This window comes from Ambystoma mexicanum, chromosome 4q, assembly GCF_040938575.1.
Source record: "Ambystoma mexicanum isolate Mex_15411 chromosome 4q, UKY_AmexF1_1, whole genome shotgun sequence".
Taxonomy (NCBI): Eukaryota; Metazoa; Chordata; class Amphibia; order Caudata; family Ambystomatidae; genus Ambystoma; species Ambystoma mexicanum.
The window spans coordinates 1,286,501,148-1,286,529,052 of NC_090928.1; the positions used below are offsets into that span (position 1 = coordinate 1,286,501,148).

Genomic DNA, 27,905 nt, shown 5'->3' on the forward strand with positions numbered 1-27,905 from the left:
TCACCCCGCAAAAGCCCCCAGAAGAACAGGGTAATCTCGCTACCAGAGATGACTTGATGGCCTTCATGCGGGACATTAAAACCGAGATCCGGTCCTGCATGACGGAGCTCACCACTCGACTAGAGCAGACAGATCAACGACTCACAGAAGCGGAACAGAGAATAGGTGAGGTTGAAGATTTAACCCAGAACCATGATGCAACAATAATAGGAATGCAACGCGAGATCCGAGCTCTTCAATCCAGCAATGAGATCCTCACATATAAGCAAGAGGACTTAGAAAACAGAGCCCGACGGAATAACCTGCGCATCGGTGGAGTCCCGACAACGGTCCAAGATAAAGAGCTCCCGGAATATATAGGCAACTTTTTCCAAGCTCTCCTCCCGCTCATGGACAAACCCCAACTCGTCCTGGACCGAACTCATAGATTACGCCCGAGACGGGGAGCAGACTCAGACAGCCCCCCGGACGTCATTACTAGAGTACACTTCTACGCTACCAAAGAGGCCATCTCGGCGATAAGCCGCACCAAAGATGAACTGTCATTCATGGGCACCCCCCTGCAAATATTCCAAGATCTCTCCCCGATCACCATACAGAAAAGGAGAGCTCTCAAGCCTTTGACCCAGTTCCTCCAGAGTCAGCAGATCCGCTACCGTTGGCTCTTCCCAGCCACACTGCAATTCTCGTACCAAGGTACTCTACGTAAAATTAGCCACCCGGAGGACGCGAAGTCAATCGTACCCCCGAGCTCCCCGGGGACCTCACCCACCCCCAGTCCACACCTCCCGCCAGAGGAACCGGATCAATCACCCAAGAGACGGCAGCAACCCTGGTCGACGGCACAGAGACGCCGTAAGGCAAAATGATTCCCATAGCGCAGGGACCGACCCTGGAGCCAAAATGAAGCAAGGCAGCGCCGCGGGCCCCGAACGGCCCAGTCCCCTCTCCAAGGAGTATGTCATCTCCCCACCCTTGGAGCCGAACCGATCTCGATGGTTCGACCCCCGCCCCGTTGGCGAGGAAAACTGTTTGGGCCCTGTTGGCCGTGGTGGAGGCTGCGCTGAAAACTTCGGCCCCCCACACAGTGGGGAGTTCTCCCACCCGTTTAAATTCGCCTGCCCGTTGGTTGGCCCACTCAGATAAAAAGCTACCCTCCCGTTGGAGGATGCAAAAAATTTGGCTGCAGGAGGACCTGGCTAACCCGGAATCACAAAATGAAGACTGAATACCCCCAGCCCTCCCACGAGGAACAGTACCCCACCCCAGAAGACACCCAGGAGGCCCCCCTACCGATCCAGAAACTAAAGTTCCTAACGTTGAATGTAAGAGGCCTAAACGCCCCACAGAAACGGAAAGCGATCCTACAACGCCTCCAGAATGACAAGGCCTCCGTTGTCTTCTTACAGGAGACACACCTGATCCCAGCGGACTTCACAAGACTCAGAGATCGGCAATTCCCAACACAGTTCCTAGCATCGAATGGAACGAAGAAGGGTGGCACGGCTATCTTAATCGCCAAAGGTTTGAGGCCGCAAATACTAGACTCTAAGCAGGACCCCGATGGCCGCTTCGTGGCGGTGAAATGCCGGATTCTCGGCCAACTATATACGCTGATCTCAATATATGCTCCGAATCAAGAACAGGCAGCATTCTACTCAGCTCTGGAAAGCTCCCTCCTACCATTTGCTGAGGGTCAGACCATCATCGGGGGAGACTTCAACGGAGTCCCCAACCCACTAGTAGACAGATCACACCCCCCCGCACGCGGAGACTTCGGCTTGGCGATCGCGCTGCTGAGATTGTTCCGAACCTTCGAAGTGGTGGACACCTGGAGGATCCTCCACCCAGAAGAGCGAGACTACTCATGCTTCTCTTACGTGCATAGAACTTATTCACGCATTGACCTCCTGCTAGCATCCCCACAGATCCTACCATACACAGACGACGTCCTCATAGGCCCCAGATTCCACTCAGACCATGCACCCGTAACGCTAACGCTAAGAGCCTACAACCCGGACCCACCCCCAAGACGCAGATGGTCCCTTTACGACCCGATCCTAAATGACATGGCCACGAGAGACGTGATAGCCAAAACAATTAAACAGTTCTTCGAGGACAACAAAAACGAAGACACCTCCCCAGCGACCACATGGGACGCAATGAAGGCCGTGGTGCGAGGAGTTCTGATTTCCCGGGGAGAGGCCTACCATAAGCAAAAACAACAGGCCCGACGCACGCTAGAGGACAAGGTCCTGGAGGCAGAGACGGCGTGCAAGGCTAGAAATTGGTCCCCAAGAACCTACCGAGCCTTACAGATGGCCAGGAAGAAGCTAGAGGCCCACTACGCAGAGGATACAGCCCAGCTGCTAACCAAAACGAAGCAGGGCTACTACGCCAGAGGAAACAAAGCAAATAAATTCCTGGTGGAAAAACTGGCAAGAACCAAGAGAAGGAACACTGTATTAAGCCTCCGGGACCCTCAGGGTATAGTCCAATTTGCTGACCAGGAGAAGCTGAGAATCGCAGAAGCCCACATAACAGAAACTATGTCAGCTACCCAAAGACCCCGCGAAGAACAGCAATCCTACCTACGGGAAGCCGCCTTGCCGAAGCTCTCGGACACGAGTAGAGAAGAGTTGGAGGCCTCGATCACCAGTGAAGAGATCGATGAGGCCATTAAAAGCTTACGAACTAGAGCCCCGAGCCCAGATGGTTTCTCATCCCGATTCTACAAACTTTTCCGGCCCCAGCTACTAGCTCCGATGATGACACTCTTCAACTCCTTCGCCGCATCTGGATCAACAACTCCATCAATGAAAGAGTCAATAACGGTATTAGCGTTGAAACCAGGAAAAGACCCCAGCGACATTGCAGCTTACCGACCCATCTCCTTATTAAACCTGGATACGAATATCTACTCGAAGGTCTTGGCGAACCGATTAGCGAAGTTGCTTCCAGACATCATAGACCCAGATCAGACTGGATTTATCCTAAACAGAGCCACCACAGATAATACACGCAGAGTCCTCAACTTAATCGAGATAGCCAAACAGAGCTCGAAGAAACTCACCCTCCTAGCCTTGGACGCGACCAAGGCTTTCGACAAAGTGGATTGGTCGTTCCTCCGCTTCACCCTGGAAGCGTTTGGTTTTGGGCCCACCTTCTTAAAGCTCACCTTAGCGAATTACCAATCCCCGACCACCCTCCTCCGAATGAACGGCCTCCTGTCTAACCCGATCTCCCTAACCTGCGGCACCAGACAGGGGTGCCCCCTCTCTCCCTTGCTATTCGCTATGGTTATGGAATCATTGGCCCAGCGGATCCGCCTCAACTCCAGAATCAAAGGCCCCCAAGTAGGCACCACCCAGCACAAGATCGCGCTCTACGCTGATGACGTGATGCTATCCATCACAGACACCTCACATTCCTTAAGAGCCGCCCTAGCGGAAATCCATCGATTCGGAAGGGTGTCCGGATTCGCCATTAACCTGATGAAATCGGCAGCAATGGGGATAGGCTTAGACCAAAGAGACAAGGCATCCTTCAGCGCCCAATGCACAATCCCACTAAATGACACCTCCATCCCCTACCTCGGGGTGCAGATCCCCGCTGACCCGGGAGACATCTACCGGACAAACTTCCCGCCTCTGATGAAAACGTTGGAAAAAGACCTAGACACCTGGCACAAGCAGGAAATATCCCTAATAGGCCGTATCACGGCCTGTAAGATGAATCTGTTGCCACGATTCCTATACGCATGCTCAGCCCTCCCCGTCATTGTCCCCCGCCCACAACTACAGAGACTGCAGAGAAAGATACTTGAATTCATATGGAGGAGAAAAAAGGCCCGCATTCCACGGAGGACCATGCTCTGCGCTCCGGGCCAGGGGGGCCTAGGGGTCCCGGACCTTCAAAAATATCAAATGGCGGCGCAGATAGCCCACACCCGGGCGTGGACTATGACGTCGGGACACCCCAAATGGATGGACATAGAGCAATCCCGACTACCCCTCCCACTGCGCTTCCTGTTACACCTCCCATCTGCGCTGCGCCGGACATGGCCAGCCATCCTATCCTCAACCAGGCACACGCTGAAGGCATGGGATTGGGCCCGCAAACTCAGAGGTATTCCGAGAACCCTGGGCCCCTCAGCCCCAGTCTTCCACAATCCAGCGTTCTCGCCGGGAGCTCACCCCTCGAACTTTAAAAATTGGATCGCGGGAGGCCTCAGCTCCCTAAGCCAACTATTTGAGGGAACACAGCCGCTGACATTCGCCCAATGCAAAAGAGCGTTTAATCTAGCGGAGTCGGACAGGTTCTCATACTGCCAAATCAGACACTGGTGCACACAACCCCAAACACGGGAGGCGGCCACTCGGGCCCAGGACGCCTTGGAATTGACGGTGACGGACCCTCCAGCCCGAGGGAGGATCTCGACACTACATCGATTATTCCAGGAGGACCTCCTGACAAATAGAGCGACTTACATGGCTCGATGGGAAAAGGACCTGGGGCATCCAATCCAGGATCAAGACTGGACTGATATCTGGTCCCGCACGCACTCATCCTCCTTCTGCATCACCAACCGAGAATGCGCACATAAACTGCTCATGAGATGGTACTACCCGCCCCTGCAACTACACCACTTCAATCAGTCGCTAGACCCACAGTGTTGGCGTCGATGTGGCCTGCCAGGCTCCTATCTACATATGTGGTGGTCATGCCCGGTGGTGAAGGCCTTTTGGACCCAATGTATAGCGGCCATCACAGACATAACCCAGATCCCGCTACCACTGGAACCAGAATCGCTGCTGCTGGGGACCCCGATACCGGACACCTACCCGAGATCGGGTACATCTGCAGCTCTCATCACTCAATTACTCCTAGCCGCTAAAATCACAATAGCCCGGGCATGGAAGGCTCCAGAGGGTCCCCTAACAGTGTTGTGGTGGCTAAAAATTTGGGACATCTTCATTGCTGAGAAAGTTATGGCAGCAAACAGAGGCCACCTCCATCGTTTCACGAACATTTGGTCGCCGGTGATAGACTATGACCTTCGCTTCCCGGCGCTTACATACAAGCCGCGCCTAGTGCAACAGGCCCAACGAGCTGCGGACAGAGACCAGTCTCAGACGAGCGAGGAGCAGGCCCCGGAGGATAGCCAGCTACAGGACTTGGAGACGTAAGCCCGGAGAAGAGTGGGGATGTCGAACCGAGGTAGGAGGAGACAGGAGCGGATGAGCCCTGAATCGGACCTGAGGGGGGGGGGAAAAGGGACAATCCACTGTGAACTGTTGGGACTAGGAAGTGGGTTTGGGTGCCGGGGGATAGACGATGTTATATTTATGCTGTGATAAAGTGTTGATTAGACATGTTAAACTGTTCTCCTGTATGCCAACCGAAAATAAACAAGTTAAAAAAAAAAAAGAAGAGGGTGCACAAGGAAGTGCTTCAGGGTGGAAGGGAAGACTCCAGTGGCAAAGGAGTGGTTGCAGAAGTCAGTCAGGGCAGGAGCCAGGGTTTCAATGCGGTCCTTGATGGTTTTGGAGAAACAGGGGTGAACCTGTTTTGATGACGAGACTTTCATAAATCGGACTTGTCTAGGAACCTCGTCAGCTGAGAACAGGGGAAAGGCAGAGAAGGAGGGAGGAGAGGTGGCTGCAGAAGGACCAGCGGAAGAGCAGGGAGTAGAGGGAGGGAGGGGAGAGGAGGAGAGTGAGGACAGAATGTCCAGAGGTTTAGAGATAAAGTGAGAAGCCAGTGCCGTGCAGAGGGCCTGGGAAGGGACAGGAGAGGTAGAGACTGTGGCAGGATTGGCCAGTTCCTTGCACATTTTAAAGAGTTCAGCCGAGTTGTTAGATGCTGCTGAGACGCAGGCTTGGATATGAGCTCTCTTCTTGGTGAGGACAGTGAGCCGGTACTGCCTTTGGAGCAGGCGGCAGGCCAGTTTGCCCGAGGATGTACAAGAAGCATGGCATGTCCTCTCGGCCACCCTGCACTTGCATTTTAGGGTGACGAGGTTGGAGTCATACCAAGAGTTGCACTTTGCTTTGGGCTTCAGGCGGATCCTCGTGACAGGGACAAGGCTATCAAGAGTAACAGATATAGCAAAGTGGAGTGTGGAGAGGGCTGAGACAGGGTGAGACTCAGCCAGCGGGAGAGAGTGGGGGGAGAAAGTGGCGGCGAAAGCCTCAACTGATAGGCGCTTCATGGGTCGGATGACCGAGAAGGTGGGTGGCACTGATGGAAGTGGCTTGGCCTGAGGGGTAGAGAGGGTAAGCTGGAAGGAGAGGAGAACGTGATCACTCCAGGAGAGGGGAGTAGTGAGAGGGACAGAAAGGGGAAGGTCTGTCGAGATCAGAACATCCAGAATGTGCACTGCAGAGTGAGTCGGGCCAGAGGGGAGAATAGTGAGTGAGAGAGAGAGAGTCGCAGAGGTCGCGAAAGAGTCCAGAGGGAGGACAGGAGGCATCCAGGTGGATGTTGAAGTCACCAAGGAGGAGGAGTCGAGTGGTCGAGACCAGGAGGGAAGAGGAGTGGTCTACCCACTCAGATAGGAAGGAGGAGATCTGACCAGGTGGCCGATGGATAGTAGCCACTGTAAGGGAATAGCTAGGAGAGAGAGAGAGAGAGCCTGCAGACGAGGCATCCAAAAGAGGAGTCGGCCTGCGTAGGAATGATAGGGCAGGAATCCACTCAAGGAAGATCAGGGCTACACCCCCTGCGGAGCGGTTGGACCTGGGCGTGAAGTGGATCTTGTAGCCATCGTGGAGGAGCGTGTCAAAGCTAGTGACAGCTGGCCGTGAACCATGTCTCTGAGGCCGAGGACATCTAGGTCAAGTTCTTCCAGGAGGCGGCAGATGTCAAAGGAATGTTTGACAGCTGAGCGTGAGTTAAGAGTGGCAATGTGGACAAGGTTGCCATCCTTGTAGGACTTCCGGGGAGGGGTACAGATCAGAGGTACGCCCTGCGGAGGTGTGGAAGGAGCCCGGGGGGGGGGGGTAGAAGAGGAAGGAGGAGAGGGCAAGGTAGCTGAGGAGGAGGCCGTAGAGGGGGGAATAGGGGACAGCGGGAGAAGAAAGGAAATTGATGAGGCGCAGGAAGCTTCTATCAAAGAGGTGAAAGTTGGCCTGAGGGCCTACGACCAGGACGGTCCCATTTGAATAGACATTAATGATGGCCTTAGAGAATAGGAAGGAGGCCAGGAGGGCATCCATACCCGGTGCCACCATTAATTGGAGAAGAAAAGAAAGGAGAGAGCACAGAGACCATATGTAGGATCCATAGGTCTGGCGAGGGAATGGCAAAGAGGATGTCAGTGACAGTTTCCTTGGAGGAGGCGCTAGTTTAGGTGTCAGCGATAGAGAGGCCTGGGTTGGAAACCAGGATATCCTTTTTAAACTTCTTCCTACCAGATTTAGTGAGGAGGGCAGGATAGTCGATAGAGAAGCAGTTAGAAAAGATAGGAGAGACAGAGCACCATAGAATAGGTAGGGAGAAGAAGGGAATGGAGAGGGGTGGAGAGGGGTTGTGAACACTAGGGAAGGACAAGGGCAGGGTGCAGCAGGCGAGACAGAGTAATAGGACAAGACGACAACACTCAGGATTAGAGAAACCACCTAAGTTTGTGAATCCTGAAGAGAGGGGGAAAGGCCTAGGTTTCACAATGCAAATATAGGTACTGATACAGTGCAAATTATGGACAACAGTGGGGGAACCGCTTGTGGTGGAAGGGGGGGTGCAGGGAAGTCAGAAGGGTGGAGACTGGTAGCTGGCGTCCCCTGCGGACACCTGCAGACACTATAGGGAGGCGCTGAGGTAGGAGCCGCCCTTTGCCTAGTGGGCCTTAGCTGCCCTGGGAAGACAGTGATAAGGGAGGAGAAGCCAATCAGGGGGGTGGGAGGGTTGGGAGGCGGGCAGGAAGGAGGGGACAGAGATGGAAGGGACGCGGGGGAACCCAAAGGAAGCCGAGATGAGGAGGAGCGAGGCTGGGGCGGCCCGCCAGGATTAGGTGTGATCCGGATCACCCGAGATCCAAGTCATGTCCGCTGCGGGGAGGGGGCAGAGTCCGGAGCGTCTGCAGAGGGAGGCCTTGCTACTTGCTGACAGGTCCAAGGGGAGCCAGAGCCCGACACCCAAGCACAGGTACTGCAAAACAGCACAGGAAAAGAAGCCGGAGAGGCCCGGCCCGCGAGCGTTGGTGGTGGTCCCTGCGGCCCCACACTGAAGCACCGAAACTGGCAGAGGTCCGCCTCGTCTGGAGAAGCTCACCCCAGAAGAGCGACACGAGCAGCTGCGACGTGGGAAGACCCCGGGTCCAGTGGAGCCGAGAAGGAGCCAGGGACAAGAAGAACGTACCGGAGGCCGGACCAGCAACGGGGTGCCACAGTACGCACTTGAACCAACGAATTGAACGGTGAGCAAGCAATACGCCCGTGCTCCCCCCTCCCCCATACCACACCCCAGTGAAAACTTGAAACGGAGATAAGGAGTCACGGGGGGCAAGAAGGGGACCCTGAAGACCCAACTCCAGCCTGTCACCGAGCACCTAACACGGCCGGGGAGGAGGACGACCTACCCCCAGGCCTGCATAGAGCCTGCTTCCGCGACTCCCGCGAGGGGTGGCTGAGCCGCAAACTGGGGTACAAAGGCGAACTCTGGGGCATAGCCGGCTCAGGAGATCCAAACACCGGGGACCAGCCGCCCCCTGGATGCACCCCCCCGCAGTGCGAGGAAGTAAAGGGCTAAACCGCTGACCCGAAAGGCGCTGACACCCAACAAGGAACAGAGGGCACACGGGGGCAGCAGGAGAGGTAACAGAGGGATATCCTCACCTGTGGTGCCCCGGGTGAGCCCCCTGTTCTGCACCAGGGTCTAAGAGGGGCAGTGCTTACTCTCTGGGATTGCTACCAAGTGGGAAAAGACACGAAGAGAGGGGGGGGCAACCAGGAGACACCCTGCGCTCCCCAGAACTGTCCACCCTTCCCCCAGAGAAATCTCATGGATTGGCCTACACAGCAGACAAACTGCGCAGCGTGGATCTGTCAGGAAAGAAGAAAAGGCCAATTCACAGGGGGGCACACAACTGCTGCCAAAAGCACCCACCTGGGAGCCACTATGTCAAAAAACAGAAGGAAGGCTCCCGCGACCCCGGCAAAAGGGTACAAGAAGTGCCCGGAAGTGGTGCTCCAGAAACTATGGAGGAAGGACGAAGGTTCCCAGTCAGTGGGAAAGAGGGGGACAGGATCGAAGAGGAGGCCCCCCAGGAAGAAGTCCACAAGGACAAAGGGGCCACGAAGAAACTACTAGAGGAATGCGTTTAAAACTTTTGGTGACCGGACGGCTACCATGATGCAAACCCAGCTTGACAAAATGAAGGAGGATCTGACTGGGGCGCTTCGGGAGGTAAAAAACGGCATGCAGAGTCTCGAGGCGAGACTGGACACCAATGAGACGGCACTGCAGGATTTGGCTGACGACGCCGACAAGGTTCAAGACTGGATGGAAAACCTGGCCAGGGCCATCCACAAGACCAGGTTGAGAAGGTCGAACATAAGAGTAAAGTCAATTCCTGAGACAGTGAGGGACGCAGACCTCCGGCACACAGTGAAACTAATATTCGGCTCCCTGGCGGACGTCACAAACCCGGAAGAGGTCTTGGTGGACAGTGTGGGGCCCAAGAGAAATGAACCAGGTGCTAGGCCAAGGGATGTGCTGGTGGCATTACATGAATACATGCAAAAGCAAGATCTTGTGGGCCGCAAGGTGCTCAGACAATCTGAACTTCAATGGGTCCATTATCCAGCTATAACAAGACCTTTCCCAAATCACCCTCACCAATAGAAGGCAGATGCGCCCGATAATGCAGGAGTTACAGAAAAGGGGCATCAGATACAAATGGACTTTCCCGTTCTGCCTAGTATTTGAGTTGGACAAAAGACAGAAGGATTACCTCCTTGGAGCAGGGGGCAAATATCCTGGATATAGAGGCGGACCAGTCCTCAAATGGGTCGCATTACAGGAGTGAGGGAAGCCCAAAAAGGAAGGTGTGGGAGTGGACGTCGCAAGAATCAAGAAGGAAAGCAAGGAGAAGAAGGACTTCGCAGGTAGTGGAAGCTCAGGGCAAGTCTCCTAGCTGAAGAATCTGCCACGCCCACGGGCCACAGTAAGAGCACCCGGGGAGGGGTAACTAGAATAGGCAGTTTTAGGTGGTGGAAGGGGTGGGCGGGGGTTGTTGGATCACCAAATGTGTCAGAGTAGACCCGTCAGAGGGAGCACAGGTGATGTAATGGCGCACTACATCGGAGGAAGACGTTTGGGGGTGGGATGGCTATAGGCCGGTGGTGCCAACCCGGTGATGGGGGGAGGGGTAGGGGAGAGGGGCTGGCCAGGTCAGGGTGGTGGCATTGTCCCGTAGTGGGCCGGAGCCAAGGGGATACTCCAGTACCTATGGACAATGGATAGATCGCTAAAAATCATGTCCCTAAATATTAAAAAGGGACAGAATTTGCCGATAGAGGACAAAACTGGAGTTGTTCATAGCAAAAGAAAACCCTGACATTATAGCCCTACAGAAGACACACATACAAGAAAATGACAGACAGAGGTTGAGACTAAAAGGGTCAAATCGACTATAGCAATCTAATAACCCTGGGAAGAAAGGGGGAGTTCTCATAACCCTGAAAAATAGTCTAGATCTGAACATTACGGGCACATCCAGGAATACTACAGGGAGATTCCTAGCAGTAATCCTCCAAAGGGGGAGTGAGTTAATAACTCTCGCCACTATCTATGCCCCCAACACAGGGCAAGACCACTTCATACAAACAATAATATCAGCAATAATCAACAAAACCAATGAAACCGGAGTCATCCGGTATTACGTCATATAAATGTAAAAATAAATTCCCCCATATTCATATCTAATCAAAAATCATCATCAACAAAACAAGAAAGAAAAATTTGGCATTGATACAAAAAAGCATATTAAACACCAAAAAAGTAATTAGACACATCACACAATTGGTGTTTAATATGCTTTTTGTATCAATGCCAAATTTTTCTTTGTTTTGTTGATGATGATTTTTGATTACATATGAATATGGTGGCATTTATTTGTACATTTATATGACGTAATACCGGATGACTCCGGTTTCATTGGTTTGGTAACCCCGTGCAGGTTATTTTATTTCCCGTTATCGACTGTGTGTTTATCCAGTTGAGGAATTTGTTTTGATTCTTTTTGCACTTTGCATGTGTATTGGTGCACCTCTTTCTTGTGCTGGAGAGTATCACGCCATCATGGCTGAATCTGACACCATTTCCTTTATGGAGGCACAGATAGCCGAACTTATCGAGGGTCCCTCATTTTTTGAAAATTTGCAATTACCTATACAAAATCAAGGGTCTACAAGCGAAACACTGTTGAGATTGAAAAAGCAATTTCGTACTGAAATGCACAGACATGTATTGAAGGAATATTTAAAATCAAGTATTATTCCGCAGGGACTGCAGGTGAAAATTATCCCATGCCTAAGTTGCTACAAAATGTAGCCGGGATCTCCTGGTGCTAACTATAACAGCCCAGAGAGTAAGTGGCAAGATTTCGGAAACTCTATTGGAACAAGAGAAGTCTTTTTTGACAAACACGTTAATTAAAGAAGCTAAACAAAAACTAGAGCAGATTGAAAAATCTTTTCTAGAGTTCAAGAATTTAACGATTGAAAAAAAGACTAATACACTAAAAAAAAAAAAGACATCGTAAGGAATTGGTATATCCGTATCTTGCAGAAGATTTTAATCCCCAAACATTTTGGAAAACTAATGTAAATCAGAATATAGGTCCCAAAAGAAGATGGGTCACATTTTCGGACACGTCGTCCAGTAATTCGGGCAATGATGATCCTAATCAATCTTTGGGTGACCCCCCTTTTCGAGGAAGGGGCGGCCGAAAAGGCCGTAGAATGGCGCCCCAAGGCCGAATGTCCCGGGGATTGCCCATACAAAAAAATCCCGGACAGGGTATGACACATCGGGACTTCCAAACCCGCAACCGGGCCTACAGATGGTAAATGAAATACTACCAATCTTTAATCTTTCATCCCGTATATTAACATCGGAAACATCAGTACTGAAACGTGGCCTATCGTTTGTTCCATCGCAGAATCCTAGTGCAATGGCGTTAAGTGAAATTAAAGAATTCTTACGGAAACGTAGACTTCGGTTCTATTTTATGGACCATACAATTTCAAGGGAGCTTAACATTTCTGGTCTCTCAAAACCTTCTTCATTCACTCCGAATTTGAGTGATCTTCCCCCTGAAGTAGCCATCTTTGAAAAATTGGTTCTTAAAGAACTAGAACAGCAGATCCGCCGTTACAGACACCAATCAGGACCGAATTTACATCTACCAGAATTACAGGCCATCAAAACACTGGCCTCCGACCCTACCATAGTCATAAAAGCTGCTGACAAAGGCGGGGGGATAGTAGTGTGGGATGTCAATAAATATGACCAAGAAGTGTTAAGACTTCTCTATACCCCAGGTCATTACACCAAAATAGTAAACGATCCATCGAAGTTGATTAAACTTAAAATATTCCAACTCACGGAAGAAGTTAGCCAAGTAGGTTTTCTTTCGTTAAAAGAAATTGAATATATCAATCACTCTGATGATCGTATTCCTCTGTTCTATATAATGCCCAAGATGCATAAAGATTGTCTCAGGGTGCGGGTCGATTCTCGAAACTCTATCGAAGTACATCGATTTTTTCATTAAACCTCTGGCCATGGCAACACCTACTTTCCTCTTAGATTCCAGAGATGTGATTAATTTGGTAGAAAATTTGAACTTTGATTCCAACACACAAATATTGGTTACATTAGACATTGAGGCTCTCTATACGAACATACCTCAAGAGAGCTGTGCAGAGCTTACAAATTATGCTCAATAGACGACCATTTCCACATGTTGCCCCCACTAATTTTTTGTGTGAAGCTGCTAAATTGGTTTTAACCAACAGTTTCTTCAAATTCAAGGAAGAATTTTTTCTACAAACAAAAGGGACTGCCATGGGCTGTACTTTTGCCCCAAATCTAGCGATTACCTTTATGGCTCTTCTTGAGGAAGAAAAAATCTTGGCGAATTCGAATCCCTTTCTGCAACAGATTAAGTTATATCGTCGATATATCGATGACATACTTCTAATATGGGAAGGCAGTACAGTCTTTAATTCAATTTGTGGAATGGCTCAACAAAGTTGATTTAGATATTCATTTCACGTTTGAGTATTCCACCACGAGGATTGCTTTCTTAGACTTGTCTATTTTTGAACAAAGAGGTGTCCTACGAACTGAATTATTCAAAAAGATAATGGAAAGGAACACCACAGTCTGTTTTGAGAGCCAACATCCCTCTAGTCTACTACGGAACTTACCATTTGGTATGTTCCTACGGTTACGCCGGAACTGCTCTGATATTGATAACTTTACTAAACATCATTTTAGAACATAGACTCTTAGAACGAGGCTACCCGAAAAAGCTTATTAAACATTCTAGAAAGAAAGCCAGATATGCAAATCGAGATTTGCTACTATTACCTAAAAACGATAACACCAAAAAAGAACAATTAGTTTGTGTCTCGACCTACTGCCAATACAGTAATACCATTAAAGGCCTTATTTTGAAAAATTGGCGTGTCCTGAAGGTATCCGGCATGATTTTGCCTAAACCCCTATTTTCAATTAAGAAAGGAAAAAATTTAAAACAAAAAATGACCCGTGCAAGTAGAACTTCAGTCAAACCGACTGATCAGAGACACCAATTTCAACCCAGTGATAGGGCATTACCCATGCAGGTCATGAACCGCCTGCAAGTTTAAAAAAAAAACGACTTCCTTTCTGATGGAAAATAAAACCTGGGACTTACGCACCTTCACTACGTGTAAAAGTAAAAATGTCATTTATGCAATTTCATGTCCTTGCAAAATGATGTACATTGGAAAAACCACGAGAGAAGTAAGTACCAGAATTAACGAACATCGTTCAAAAATTAATACTCGAAATTTGAATGCTCCTATGGTGATCCATTTTGTTGAATTGGGCCACACTGCAGAACAAATTGAGTGGTTCTGCATTGAAAAAGTAACTGCTTCTAATATAGCCCAAATGACAAAAAAACTGGCTTACAAAGAACAATTATGGATCTTTAATCTGAAAACTTTAACTAATGGTCTCAACACATTAGAACCAGGATATTCATATTCTTAAGGAGTTTCTGCAATTGGCCTGCATAAGTGGTACCATATCTTATCTTATTTCCAAGTCACTGATGGGGACTATTAGAGTGAAATAATTCCATTAAAATGATATTACTTTGATCAGGTTGTTCCAGTGGAAGTTTGCACTTCGACATGCATAGGCTTTTGGAGAGGGGCAACTCCATCTGGTCAGGCATCCATGTGTTTTGTCGATTTAGATGACACTAAAACCTTTAGTTCGACGGACACTAGTTATGTGATTAGTGTCTTGTTCCGAGGTCGCTTGCTATATAGGGAATGAGTTGAGCCGGTTGGCACACAATCCATAGTCCGTTGTTTAGCCTGACTGACAAGCTATAATCACGTGGTAGGTCCCTGGGTTTTGGGTCTCGCCTACCGCGAGTCACATGATGTTATAGAGAAGGAGTTAAAACGGCCGGCACCCTATCCATAGTCCGTTTTTTAGCTTGTTTGATAAGTTGCAGTCACGTGAGTGGTCCTCTAGTCACGGGTCTCTCCCATCGCGGCCAACCGATGTTATCAGCTCATTATTTAAGAAGCCGTAGAAATGGCTTTTACGTCGCCAGAGCGGTGCTGCTGTGTTGCGGACTTTGCGTACCTCGCGAGCGAATACATCTAAACAGCTCGTTTCGGAATAGTAAGTAGATTCCTCATTTTTACGCCATTTGTTAGAACAGAAAGTAGCATTTTCATTTGATCTCAAAGTACTCTCTTAGTTACGAGTTGCCCGTAACGTAATAGTTTTACAAACAGTGGGGCTCTCATGCCTCGTTTAATTGTTGATTCTTCTGGCTGTTGACAGCCCCCTGATGCCGGGCGTTTCTTCCCGTGATCGATGATATCATTTCAGGGTGCTTTCACCTGAATTGTTATTACAATTTATGCGACTTAGCCTCGCCCTTACTTTACCAAGTCATCATTTTGACTATCTTTTTCTCTTTTCTTTCACTTACATAGAGAACGGAAGAGCTGTGGTGTCTTGGCTGCACTCTTTCCAAGGCCCTTGAGATCATGAAAAATAACACTGGAGGACTAATCCTTCCCTCCAAAAAGCTTGTTTTACCCCGCAGATAATTAGCTACTATAGGGTAAGTGCTTCTTGGGCTTTGGTAGCGAGTCAGGTTCAATTAGATTTCATATGCGATAGAGATTACAAATACTCTATAAATCTCTTAACTGTTATAGACCGAAATTTTCCCATATCCCCGGCTGACGGCTATGCAGTCCAGACGTGTTGGGACTTTGCATATTGGTACAGCTGTTATTCCTGTTCTTCAGGAACTTTCATCTGTCTTTCCTCTTTTTTCTCTCTTCACTTTTGAAGGTTAGTGATCTCAATTTAGGCCTATGGGTGGCTACATAGTATATTGCTTGCATAAATGGATCACACTAGTTTAATGCTTGGGCATTTTCATTTTTTCTAATCAAATGGGCCTGTATGTCAGCCACGAGCGGTGGATTCTCTCTCTTGCACTTTGGGGCACCAATTATCATGGTAGCACTTTCTTAAGCATGCAAAGAACCCGCCTTGGAGTCTCGGTACAAGGTTGGGGGCAGGTTGTGTTTTATTTTAAATCACTTTTAATGAATATAAATTGGTTGACAATTGGGGGTTCTCCCCATTTAGTGACTATGAAGGGGTCTCACACATGTATGTTTCCCTGTATTTACGCCGAAACCGGTTGAGAAACCGGAGATGAGGTCAATTTTGGACATCAAAATGACCCATCCTAAACTGATGACCACCTGGGCAATTTGTTGTGGTCTCTCGTATATATTCATTATATATCTTTTTAATGAAGACCATAAGTAATCAATTGTTATGACTTGTTTTAGGATAAAGTTTTAACTTATATGTGCTATTGTTGTGTATGTATGAATGGTTAATGGACGCCTGTGTATGAATGAGATGAATTATATGTGAAATTATGTGTTCTTAAATTCTTTCCTGCAATGTAAAACTGTTGAGTGCTATGATTAATTCTCGATTAAAATTTTGATATTCAAATAATGGATCAGGTTTCATTACATTTCTTGATTCCCCTTTTTCCAAAATTGTATCCTCTGGATTCTCTTTTCCGTAATTAGTACATCCCCTTCCCATCACCACTCACGCCCATAGTCGCAAACCCACAATTCATGCCGGGGTGGGGGTGGGGGGTTGCCAATTCAGGTTTTCATGCCTGGCAGAAAGGGGGCTGTAGGCTCTTGGGGAACCTATATGAAGGGGGCAGAGTAAATCCTTCACCCAATGCAAACGCGATTTTAGAGTGGGAGAAAGGGAGAGTTTGATACACACAACCGAGGCACTGGGCCCTACATCCCAAAATAAAGGAGGCAGCAACCAGGGAACTGACTCCATTTGAGAAATACGTATCAACTAATTCAGGGGACAGACTGCTTAAAGAAAGGGAGGAGGTGGGGAAAGAAAATTCATGGGAAACTGGAAAAGGGAGGTCGAACAATCAATTGACACAGATCAGTTGCAGACCCTGTGGGCAAACATTCCCAAGCTAACAAACTCACTGCAAATTCAAGAAATCTGGTTAAAGCTGATGTACCAATGGCACCTCACCCCAAGCAAGCCGGCGAAATTCAATCGGTTGGCTGTCTCCTCTTGCTGGAGGGGATGTGGTGGAGAGGGCTCCTGGGGTCACATGGCAGCATTACCCAAAAATATTACATTTCTGGGAGATGATTCAGGAAGCAATCAAAGACATGTTGGGCCTGGACATTGGGGCCAACACCGGGCTGTTTATCATGGGCATGGATGGCAACCTGGACAAGCTGCCCACGAAAATCCAACAGAAGATATACGATTCTAGTGATGGCAGGGGCGTTGCTGGTGGCCCACAAATGGAAAGCAAAGGACGCACCCACGGAGCATGAATGGGTAGGGAACATTTGGAACCTAGCAGCCCTGGAGCAACTGTCGTACTCACTAAGGGGAGAGCATCAGAAATCTCTTATGGACTGGGACTTGGCCCTACAATTTCTCAAGAGGGACTCCAAGAGGGCCTGGTTGTCACAGGTTTCCCCCCTTCTCACCTGTCGCTGTTTGCTGGAGCTCTTGGAAGGAGCCTTCTTGCGCACAGTACGGGTCTTGTATTGTCCCGTGTGGACGTCTTCGGAGTCCAGTGTGTGTTCGGCGTTCCAACGCCAGGAACGTTCAGTATGTCCGGGAAATCCAGAAGTTGAAGAGTACTCGGAAACCGAGTACACAGAAGTCCGGGAAACAGGAGGAAGATGTACTCTTACCCCTTTTCTCAAGCCTTTCCAGTCGGGGTTCAGGCAGGGCTTTGGTACTGAGACCTCGCTTTTGGATCTCAAGTCACAACTACTCCAAAGAATGGACTCCCAAAAGGTCTCCCTTCTCATTTCCCTGGACCAGTCGGCAGCGTTCGACCTGGTCGATCATGCCATACTAGCAGATAGGCTTATGTCCGTAACCAGCTGCTCGCCAGCCGCTACCAGCTGGCTATTATCCTTTTTATCTAATAGATCTAGCAGGGTATGTGCCAATAATACCAAAGCACCAGCCATCCAGATACTGTTTGGAGTGCTGCAAGGCGCTAGTCTGTCGCCGTGCATTTATAACTTCTTCATGACCCCCTTTTTTGCCCATCTTGCCCAGGAGGGCATACTCTTTTCCAACTATGGGGATGACACTCAATGTGTCATCCCCCTCTCGGGCCAGCATGATGAGGACGAAAAAGAACTTAATCGCATCTCTGCCATGATAGAACAATGTATGATGCTGAATAATCTTGCACTTAATCGCGGCAAGACGGAATGGTCGTGGGATCTGACAGCATTGTAGCCAAACTAGACCCAGTTTATAAACACTTCCAGCTGGGAGATGCCTTAATCTCCACTCTCCCCAAGATAAAGATCCTGGGTGTGGTTTTGGATCAATCATTAAACATGAAATCTTATGTGGCCAGTACTGTATCCTCTGCCACTTACTATATTAAACTGTTATCCCATCTGCAACCCATTATTTCTCAACACAATGCAGAGACCATCGCCCGCGCCATTATAGGCTCAAAACTGGATTACTGTTGTAGCTTATTGGCAGGCTCTAGCAAAAAAAAAAATCAACCGCCTCCAGGTGGTTCAAAACGGAGCAGTTACAGTGGTATCTTGTCTTGCTTACAGGGCGCATGTTTCTGAGGCACGGCGAGCGCTGCACTGGCTGCCTTTGGACTCAAGAATCTCCTTCAGACTTATGGTTATTACATTTAAATGTCTCAAGGGCAAGATGCCCCCCTATCTTCAAAGGTATATAGGAATTAAATCCTCGGTTAGAAATCTTTGCTCTAACAATCAGAACCTGCTCCACCAGCCCAAAGTGAAAAGCAAGAAAGCACAAAGCGGTGCCTTTGCTTTTGCGGCACCGGCTCTCTGGAACACACTGCCGGACCAATTGAGAAACTCAGCAGCTCTGAATATCTTTAAGAAGGGCCTTAAAACCTTCCTCTTCAAATAGTCATCCTTAGTTTGCAGCTTCCTCCCTATGGACTCTCCTGCCTTCTCTTTTTGTGTTTTGTCTTGTCATGTCTGCGCCCTCACACCTACGGTTTATGGTTGTGCCATACAAATGTAAAGTGAACGGAAGGGAATGAAAGAGGAAGGGATAATAGGACCAGGAACCGGGAATAGAGTAGTCAGCGAGAGCGAACTACGGCAGCACACGTCTAACCACTGTAAGCAGTAGCGTTGAGACGCGCCGGGGCCGTGGCTTACTTATAGAATGTGCTACGTCCGGCACGGAAGCTGGTAAGCAACGTTCCATGTTTGATGGCCATGTTGGTAGTAGCGCAGAGTGCAAGCCCCGATGTGCCAGGGACCAGGAAGTCCAAAAGGGACATGTCCGACAATTCATGACAGCATGCCTCCTCCAAAGACCTGTCCCTCCGGGTTTGCCCGGGTGTATGAGGTGATACCTTCTAAGTAATCTGGGAGCATTCAGATTCGAAAATGGTTCCCAGGTGCGTTCACTAGGCGGGTACCCTTTCCACTCAACCAGGAATTGTAGCTGACCACGTTTGTATCTGGATTCACATATTCAGGACACTTCGTATTCCAGCTGATCATTGATAAGTACAGGGTTAGGCCTGGGGGCAGTTCGGGAAGACTGGATGTATGGCTTCAGTAGGGACGTATGAAACACTGGGTGGATCTTCTTCCAAGAATCGGGTAGTTTGAGTCGGAAGGCGACGGGTTTATGATTTCCTTTATGGAAAAGGGGCCATAATACCAGGGGGGGCAGCTTGTTCGGCCGTAGATGTCGAGGCAGTAGTTTTGAGGATAGCCAGACATTATCACCCACTGCATAGGATGGTCCTGGTCTTCTTTTGGAATCCGCATAATGCTTGATGTGAGTTCGGACCATTTCCAGGTGTTCCTTGGCTTCCTTGTGCACGTTGATGAGAGTTTCGATCCAGGAGTCGACTGTGGGTACTGGTGTAGGAAGTGGGAGAACGGAAGGTAGGACTGAAGGGCGGAATCCTTGACTGCAGAAGAAAGGTCTGGTCTTGACAGCTGAGTGATCCGAATTGTTGTAGGCGAATTCAGCCAGGGGTATTAAGAGTGACTAATCGTCTTGTACCTTGGTAGTGAAGCATCGAAGATACTGCTCTAGGGTTTGGTTCACACGTTCCGTAGCTCCGTTGGTCTGTGGATGATAGCCTGAGGAGAGGGCGCGCTGGATCCCTAGTATTCGGCATAAGTGTTTTCAAAACTGAGAAATGTATTGAGGCCCTCTGTCAGATATAATCTTGGAAGGGAGTCCATGAAGTCAGAATATGTGTTCCAGGAAGATTCCAGCAAGTTCTGATGAAGATGGTAGTTTTTACAGTGGTGTAAAATGAGCCATATGAGTGAATAAATCAATGGTGACCATGATGGTCGTGCATCGCCTGGAAGGGGGTAATTCTACGATGAAGTCTGTAGCGATGACTTCCCAGGGTCTTGTTGGTAATGTAGGTTGAAGTAGGAGGCCAGCCGGTCTCCGGTTATCGTGTTTATTTTGATTGCAAACTGCACAGGCTTGGACATACAGTTGAACATCAGTCTTCATTCTTGGCCACCAAAATTGACTTTGTATTAGGCGGAGGGTGTTGGTGATACCACAATGTCCTGAGTGAAGGGTATCGTGACAGAGAATTATGATTTTTTGTTGTAGTTTCTGTGTGGGGATGACCAGGCCGTTATCCTTGAACAGATACCCGTCCTTTGTTCTTAGACCCCAGCGATTCTTCCCTATAAATTCCTTCCAGAGGTCAGAGGACTGGGATTGTATTCGGACGTCTTCCAGGAGGCTGATTGCTTGAGCTACAAATATTGTGTTGGGAAACATCTTTGGGAAGGACCGATCCTCGAGAGTTTCGTAGTCGGGACGCCGGGATAAAGCGTCAGAACATATGTTCTGTGTTCCAGGGACATGCAGGATTTGGAATTGGTACTGGGCAAAGAAGAAGGGCCAGTGAGCCTGAAGGCTATTTCTACATTCCAGGGACTGTAAAACTTGAAGATTCTGATGGTCTGTGCGGACTTGAACCGGATGTTTTGCTCCCAGAAGTAGATGACACCACTCTGTGAAGGCTTGACGTTATGGCTAACAGTTCCTTTTCCAAAACAGAATAATGGGTTTCACTGGGAGTTAGAGTTCGTGAAAGATAAGCAATGGGATGTTCTAGTTTATCCTCGAATTCCTGCTTCAGAACTGCTCCAATGGCGTAGTTAGAGGCATCCGTTTCCACTAGGAATGGTCGATTGATGTCAGGTTGAGCCACGATGGGGGCTTGTGTAAACTCTGTCGTCAACCGTTGAAATGCCTCCTCTTGGGATGTGGTCCAGAGAAAGGGAGTATCTTTTTTCAACAATTTAACGATTGGTTGAACTATCTCAGAAAAGGAGGGTATGAATTTCCGGTAGAAGTTGGCAAGCCCCAGGAAGGATTGGATCTGTTTCACAGTTGTTGGAACAGGCCAGGATAGTATGGCTTTTACCTTTGATTGGTCCATTCCTATTCCTTCTGGACTAAGGACAAATCCTAGATAGTGAACAGTGGAGATGTGCAAAAGGCATTTCTCGGGTTTAGCCAGAAGCTTGTGTTCGCGTAGTTGTTGTAACACTGCCTTCACATGCTCTTCATGCTGAAGACGGTCCTTAGAAAATATTAGGATATCATCCAGGCATACTATTACAAAGCGGAACAACATATCAGAAAACACACGATCCATAAAACGTTGGAAGACCGCTGGAGCATTGGCAAGTCCGAAGGGCATGGCCAGGTATTCAAAATGACCAACTGGGGTTCTAAAGGCCGTTTTCCATTCGTCACCTTCTCTGATACGGATCAGATGATAGGCACCTCTGAGATCTAATTTCGTGAAGACTACAGCTCCTCTCACTGCTTCCAAGATGTCTGAGATTAAGGGCAATGGATAGCGGTCCTTCAGGGTGCACGGATTCAAACCACGATAATCAAGACAGTATCCAAGTATTCACGGAGGGCCCTTTTCTCAGGTTCGGACAAAATGAACATTCTTCCAAAGGGAATCACGGCTGAGGGCTCAGTGTCTATAGCATAGTCTTCAGGTCTGTGAGGTGGCAGGGCCTGAACTATGACAGTTGAAAACACATCAGTGTCATCCTGATCGGCCCTAGGAACCTGGATGATATTTGAGCCCATGAATGGCCCTTGCTGGTCTGACGGCGTAGCTCCAGGAGAGGTCGGTGAGGAATCCAGAAATAGACAATGAGACATGTAATGCTCTGAACCCAGGAACAAGGAACCTTCTGCCCAGTTGATGTATGGGTTGTGGTTTTGTAACCAAGGCATACCCAGCACCATTGGGTAGTGAGCAGACTTAATGATGTCAAATTTGATCACCTCTCGATTTATCGAGAGCTGCAACTCCAAAGTTTGCAGAGTTATTGGTTCTGAAGAGAGGGGTCTTCCATCAATAGCCTCTACAGGTTGCTTGATGCCTCGAGTTTCATATGTAATGTGGTGGGTAGTGACCCAATCTTGATCTATAAATATCCCCTTGGCTCCACAATCCACCAATGCCAAAATGGGGTAGGTCTCCTTCTTGGATGGCGATAGAAAGGCCTGTAATATCACAAGACTGTTTTGTCCAGGAGAGTTCAAGGATGGAATAGACATGGAGCAGACTTCTCTCTCCCGAAACTGTGCTCCATCTAGGATCGGGAGCTGGCGTTTCCCGAACGCCGTGGAGGGGCTAAGGGACATTCCCTCACTAGATGTTTGTCTGAGGCACAATGCATACAAAGCCCGGTGTGAATCCGTCGCATTCTTTCCTGCGGGGATATGGGTCCGCTGAAGGCCCCCGAGTTACATAGGTTCCGGTTCATTAGCGGGGGTAGGAGTATGCTCAGTCTTCGAGGAGGTTTCCATGGAGGTCTTTTGGAAAGACAGTCTAGACTTCTTTTCTGCCTTCCTTTCCTGGATACGGAAATCTATCTGTAGGGAGAGGTCCATAAGTGCCTGGAATGTTCCTGGTCGAGCCACTCTGGCTAACTCATCTTTTATTTTTTATTTTAATCCTCTTCGAAAAAGGATAAAGCAGGCTTCTGAGGACCAATCTGCTTCTTTGGCTAATTGCTTAAAACATGTCACATATGTAAGCATGTCTTGGGAACCTTGTTGGAAATCCAATAGGTGTTCTTGGGCACTATAGACCTGTTCTGGGCGGTCAAACATGGTCTTTAGAGCCTGTACGAATCCATCGTAGTCATCCAGGAGGGCATCTCTGGAATTGACTAAGGGCGTGGCCAAAGTCAGTGCATTCCCAGAAAGATGCGAAATCATAAAGCCCACCTTTGCCCTGGGGGTAGAAAAGTAGTAGGGCTTGAAGTTGAAATGGACTAAACATGAGTCAAGGAATAGCCGAAGGGTTTTTGAAGAACCGTCGTATTTATCAACCAATCCGCCCAGCAATACGCTTTCCTTGGTCGCGGAATCCCGGGACAAAACTAATTCTTTTAACACGGCATTCTCGTCCTTAAGATTCTGCGCTTGAGTTGTTAGCTCCTGCATGCCGCGCATGAGATCTTGAAGTGCTGCCTCCATGTTCGCATCTATTTCAGTTCGTTGGCGTCTCAATCGGTCATAGGTTTCCCCCCTTCTCACCTGTCGCTGTTTGCTGGAGCTCTTGGAAGGAGCCTTCATGCGCACAGTCCGGGTCTGGTATAGTCCCGTGTGGACGTCTTTGTAGTCCAGTGTGAGTTCGGCGTTCCAACGCCAGGAACGTTAGTATGTCCGGGAAATCCAGGAATTGAAGAAGAGTACTCGGAAACCGGGTACATAGAAGTCCAGGAAACAGGAGGAAGGTAAACGGAAGGGAATGAAGGAGGACGGGATAATAGGACCAGGAACCGGGAATCGAGTAGTCAGCGAGAGCGAACTACGGCAGCAAACGTTTAGCCACTGTAAGCGGTAGCATTGAGACGCGCCGGGACGTGGCTTACTTATAGAACGTGCTACGTCCGGCACAGAAGCTGGTAAGCAACGTTCCGTGTTGGACGGCCATGTTGGTGGTAGCGCAGAGTGCAAGCCCCGATGTGCCAGGGACCAGGAAGTCCAAAAGGGACAAGTCTGACGATTGAAGACAGCGGTGCCCACAGAAAATGAAGCTCCTGGGTCTGGGATAGTAGCGGTCCCGGGCAATGGTAAGAGGAGGGGACAGATACGAAGGAAGTGGGGGAGGCCAACGAGGGGTGGCCTCCAGGTTGTTTTGGCGCAGATTACCTGAGCGGAATCTTCGAGTCGTGAGGAGGTATGACGGTAAATACACCACTGACAAGTTCACAGATGGGAAGAACTCAGACCCAAGGGGGGGGCGGGGGGGCAGGGAGGGTGAAGGGGATAGTAGGCCGCCCACCGCTTAGACCACCTGTCATTCACCGTCATAGGCCGAAAGAGTTTACAGGCCTTACACGAGCACTTGTTGTGGTCACGAGGAAGACTTATGCATCGGCGATGGGCGCCTTTCCAGGGAAATTTGCTGTTACAAGACGGGCAGAATTTGAAAGGAGTCCTCTCCATAGCAGAGGTTAGTGGCAGCCAGAACGAGAAGAGAGAGGGGTGAAGGAAATGCATTCTCAAGGAGAGAAGAAAGAAACAGGGCCCCACTCTCCCTACTGTAAAGGCCAGGCCTGAGGGCCAAGGCCACGCGGTCAAAAGTTGCCAAGCAGTTGTAGATGTAGTCGGCGGCAGCAGGAAACCCACGATACAGCTGTCGAGAAGGTTGTCGAAGTTGACTAAATAAACGTAGGCCGTGGGAATAGATATAGCAATATAAACTCTTGAGAAGCCCATAAGCAACCAAATAGGTTGGCAGGAAAAAACAATTTGGTGGGACCTCGACGCGTGAGGTATTTTGGGTACAGATGTCATGTTATGGATAGTGTTACAGTCACGCCCGTGTCGAGATACCTTAGGATCTTCGAGAAAAAAGATGCAATACTCTGCAATTACAACTAGATGTCGGGCTATATGCACAACATGTGATTCTAAGCAGATCCAATAGAATCAGAAAAGGGGATTCGCCCAGAGTCAGGGAGCGAGCTGGGGAAGCTTACTGGACAAGAGGAGCCAAAGAGAAAGTGGCTGCGGAAAGAGGAGCACAGAAGGATCAGTGGAGTGTGGGATGTTGAGATGCTGGCCCGGTGTGTGGAAGTGGCTGCAGCATACTCAGGGAGCTGTGCCTCCAAGAAGCCGGAGCGGGATGGAAGGCTGTCTGTTGGCCTTGTTCAGATCAGTGCTCGTTCCCCTTGGACGTACGCCGGTCCCAGGGGTATCTGAGGGGCAGGTGGTGAGGCCCTGAACTCGACCCAAGAAACCATTTACCTGCTCGCCAGCGCTGTGCTACCATTCGTGAGTTTCGTGAGCCAGAATGAAACTCAGTAGCGTGCGGGTGGCTGGAGCAGGAGCATTGAGAAACCGAACAACCTGGTGAGTGAAAACGGGAAAAAGAAAAGCAAAGCAAGAAGGGAAAAGGCACAGCGAAGCACGCAAAAGCAAAATGAAGGAAGCGAAGCAAGCGAAAGCTGAAAAAGCGGAAAGAAAGCAAAGCAGATTTATAGAAAAAGGCACTAGAGGCAAGAAAGTACAGATAGACAGAACAAGTGCGCTGGCGGCGCGGAAACATCCAAGAGGGTCGAATTACCCGAAATTAAGGAAAAGGGATGCAACTGACCTTAAACCGAGAAAGACCGTAAAGAGACAGAGAAGGAAATCGAACGGCTAAGAGAGGGTGCATGCAACCAGACAGTGAGAAAGAGGGTGCAAGCAACCCGAAGTAAATGCAGAGTGTGCAAGAGGCACGTAAATGAGACAATGAAGGTGCAAGAGAGCACAATGAGAAAATCAAGGTGCAAGAGAGCACGACGAAAAGCAAAGAGAAGTGTGCAAGAGGCACAGGAAGGCGAAAAGAAGAGGCAAGTGTGCACAATAGAAAAATAAAAAAGGCAGGATTGCAGGAAGCACAGTAAAAAGGAAAAGGACAGAGTGGAAGAGGCACAGAAGAAGTGCCAGAGAATAAGGCGAGGGGTTGAAGGTCAGAGTGGTCTCGCATGGGTGGAGCAAAGTACCAGGCATTCTCAAAAGTCTCTGATACTACCCCATGAAAGAACTGTACAGTGAAAGGTACATCCTGACTACGAACTTTTGTTTGTTGAACTTCGTGAGGGGCCTAAGCTCGGGGAGAACCCCAGGAGGCCTGGGAAAAGATATTGTGAACTTTGCAAAAAAGAGGCCTAGACTTGGGGAAGGGAACTCTTGAGAGGCCTAACAGGAACTGTGTTTTTTGGGTTTGGAACTGGAAGGATCAAAGTTTGGGGAAGGGAACTCCAAGAGACCCAGAGACGTGAACTCTACTGACTTGCTGCAAGAGCCCTACGTGGAAAGTTCCAAGGGCAACTCTGTTCAAATGAACTACTTTGAACTGGCAGAACTATGCCTAAGGGCAAGGCTACCTGCAACCAGCTGTGGATTAGATTTCCTTTTGAATCACCACTTTTCCTTTAAGAAGATCTCCATCACATTTCATTTAAAGGTGAGGGCAAATATAGGTTTGGGCACTGATGAACCTTGGTTTTGGACTTACAGACATCAACAGCCCTTAGAAGCATCAGTAGAGGGAACAAACGTCTTAGAATTGGGGCTAGGTAGGCATTACACCAACCCCACAGTGATAATAAAGGTTTTCAAAGTTACTTTTGATTTTGAGTGTGTCTCTCGATACCATGCTTGTCTCACAGCAGTCTCTCCCCATGAGATCCTATCGGGTAGCTGCCTCACCTACCTTACCTCATAAGGAGGGGCTCTCCCTCAGGGAGAAGTGATATCATCTCTGGAACCATCACAGTATGCAAGCCATCGAGATCCACTTTGACATCAGAACAGCAAAGATTGTGGTGGGGAAGACAGCTACTGCTGGTCCGCGGTGGATTAAGTGGGAGATGCTCCAAACACAAAGGCAAGAAACCAGCCTTGACCAGAGCTTTAAACCACCTCATGGACGGGTCTTGAGAGTAGTATTGGGGCAGTATGCCCCTCTGCGGTGGGCCGACCCTATCGGTAAGGGCCGGCCGCCGAGTGGCACATTGCCCCATTAGCACTGTGTAGTTCCTTACGCGGGTTCCAATTGTTTGTATTTTTACATTTTTTGAAAAAAAAAACACTTTGCTGCATGTCCCGGTACTGCGCCGTGGTTCCGAAGTCAGTTTTCAATCTTGATGACTGATGTCACCAACAGTGAAAACTGACATGGGGGAACCATAGCGCGGCATTGGGCCGCGCACGTTTTTTTCTTAATCCACTCTTAGCACCCAGGTAGGAAACTACAGGGGTGCTGGGTGGGGAAAGGGGAGCTGGCTAGCAGCACCCAGGTTGCTCAGAATGCAGGCTTGTACCAGACTATGCAACCCACGTTCCAAGCATCCTGATTGGCCAGCACCGCCGTCCAGGATGCTAATATGGTATTTGGTTATACAATCTTCCCCTGGGACTGTGTCTTTCTTTGTGGTGGGTCACCCATGAGGTCATCAATGACTTTTTGGAAGTGCTTAAGGGGCTGTAAGGTTAAGATCTGGACTAACTGGTGCTGCGTGTGTGGTCATAGGAGAGAGGACATATACACTATCAAAGTATCCAATATTTCTGCCACCCTGTCACCCTGTCACATCCAGCCCAAAAAAAGGTAATCACCAGCCACATAGAGGACGTGAGGTAGACCAACACAAGGACTCACAAGCTGAGTGGCTTCTACGGCCCTCAGGGGGTTGTGGTGTGGGTGCGGTCTCCATCCAGCTGTTGCTGTCCGTGTCAAAGACCCTGATGCGGTTGCAGTAGATCTCATTGTTGGAGTGAAAAGGCCCAAAACGATCTGCTCGGCCGCCAAAGACATACATCTTCCTACCGATGATGGTGGCAGAATGGAAGTCCCGCCAGCAGGCTGGCCTACCCTAGGATGGGAAGAACAGAGATTATAAATACTTCAAACCGGAAGGCAAAATATATGCACTAAATGCTGTAAGGGGCCTGAAATAATGTGAGAAGACTGAAAGTTAAGGGAAGCGGGTGAGGCA

At 49.1% G+C, this 27,905-nt stretch overlaps 1 protein-coding gene across 7 annotated transcripts in view; it reads right to left on the reverse strand.

Moving 5' to 3' along the window:
• Positions 1–27,905, reverse strand: part of KLHDC3 (kelch domain containing 3) — a 697,617-nt gene that overhangs the window by 337,408 nt on the left and 332,304 nt on the right. For all 7 annotated transcript variants that reach the window (XM_069608908.1, XM_069608907.1, XM_069608906.1 and 4 more), the window contains exon 7: positions 27,569–27,782. In XM_069608908.1, coding sequence (XP_069465009.1) covers positions 27,569–27,782 — 214 coding nt within the window. The remainder of the gene's footprint in view (positions 1–27,568; positions 27,783–27,905) is intronic.